Source organism: Gossypium arboreum, chromosome 9 (genome assembly GCF_025698485.1).
Source record: "Gossypium arboreum isolate Shixiya-1 chromosome 9, ASM2569848v2, whole genome shotgun sequence".
In the NCBI taxonomy this organism is placed as follows: domain Eukaryota; kingdom Viridiplantae; phylum Streptophyta; class Magnoliopsida; order Malvales; family Malvaceae; genus Gossypium; species Gossypium arboreum.
In genome coordinates, this window is record NC_069078.1 from 5,604,284 (window position 1) to 5,605,971 (window position 1,688).

Consider the following 1,688-nt stretch of genomic DNA (forward strand, 5'->3'; position numbering starts at 1 on the left):
ACAAATGCATTACGTTGCAAGAAATTATGAACAAATGCTTGAAAATACTATTATATGAATGGTACTAAGTTTGAGTACATCTTAAATTAATCTCGGTTAAATCTCAAAATTATACATAAATTTTGATTTAATGTATAATTGTATACATAAACTTTAATTTAATATAATTATATACGTGAAATTTTAATTGTTATTTAAACTTATTTAAACTTAAGCTTATTAATATATACAATTGATGAAGATAATAAATTATGTATAATAAAATAAAAATGTATGAAAAACAATAAAAATAAAGCTTTAGTTTTATAGTATTAACACAATTAAAACTTTAAATAATAATATAGATAATCTGATTTTATTTTCTGTCCCCAATTAAGGGGTGTAAGATAATCTAATTTTATATTATTTTTTCTTTAGACAGAAAAAGAAAATGTTAAGGTGATGAGGTGGCAAATAAGAAGTGAGGTGGCAAGTAAAAAGAGCCCCTAAAAATCTCCAATGGCTACTAAAAATGGGGCTAACGGTTTTTGAACCTTTAAAACCTGTCTCTTTCACCACATGTCTTTTCAATCCACCACGTGATGCTCGCCAACGCACCGTTTTCATCTTCCCTATAAATTCCTCCCCGCCAAATCACATCAACAACGACCCTTGTCTCGATCCATGGAGCCCAAGGAGGAGCTTCCGCTTACGGAGGTTGAGAGTGGAGATTCATCGACGGAGGAGGCGGAGTTGGAGTCCCCTAGGTCGGTGGTGTTACAGATGAAGAAGAAACTAGACAGAGTACTTCATAGTCAGGTTTTGAGAATTAGACAGGAAGATTCGCATCTCGGCCAAGATTTCATCGCTGCCGGCGATAAAGCGATTAATAAGAACCAAGTTGTTTTTGGAGGAGACGTCAATGGTGGCGGTGGCGGAATTTTTACTGAAAACACACGACGCCGTCTCAAACTGGTTCTTGTTTCGAAGCCGATCTTGCCTTCCTCCCCTCTCAGCGGCAAGAACAGCGTTAAAAAGGCCTTGTAATGAAGCAACCTAAATCAATCACGCTATCAAGGTTTCATTTCTTCTTGGTTTATCTTTTAAACGTTCTTTTCTTTTCTTTTTGCTTTTTCCTTTTCTTTTTTCTTGAGCTGTTTGGTTGCTGAGAAAACTTAATTCCTTTCTGAAATTATATATAGTTTTTTTTTTCTTCTCCTTTCTAATTGTAAATGACAGGTAGTTTTTAAAGAAAGGCAGTTTTAAGCATAGGAAAGCTTGAAGATCATTTTAATGGAGTATCTAGAATTTTAGTTTTGATTTCTTAATTAGGGTTTAAGAAATCTTCTTTTAGTCTGAATTTGATTAGATCATGATATACAGAACAGTGTTACATGTACAATGGAATTTTTCTACATCTTAAAGTAGTGTAGTAAACAACATTTTCCTTGTCAATAATTTCCAATTTCCTTCTTCTTATCAAACCCTAAAATAAACCTAACCAATGATTAAATAATATTATTTTTATTGAAATATTCATTTTGGTAATACATATATTTTTTCCTTTTGAGCATGGTGATAATACATACCTTTTAGTTTATATTCATACAACATAAATAATTTTAAATTAATTAATGAGATGATTCAAGATTTAATTCGATTGACATTTTTTATTGTAGCAATAAAAATAACGTGAGTATGATAAGTTC

At 31.4% G+C, this 1,688-nt stretch overlaps 1 protein-coding gene across 1 annotated transcript; it reads left to right on the forward strand.

The window, feature by feature from the left end:
* Nucleotides 1-649: 649 nt before the first annotated feature.
* Nucleotides 650-1,033, forward strand: LOC108459291 (uncharacterized). The gene has a single exon (XM_017758636.2). The coding sequence runs from the start codon at nt 664-666 to the stop codon at nt 1,024-1,026; it is 363 nt and encodes a 120-aa protein (XP_017614125.1). The 5' UTR covers nt 650-663; the 3' UTR covers nt 1,027-1,033.
* The last annotated feature ends 655 nt before the right edge of the window (nt 1,034-1,688 follow it).

Coding starts and splice junctions, on each gene's coding strand:
- LOC108459291 (XM_017758636.2), top strand. CDS start 664: ATGGAGCCCAAGGAGGAGCTTCCGCTTACGGAGGTTGAGAGTGGAGAT.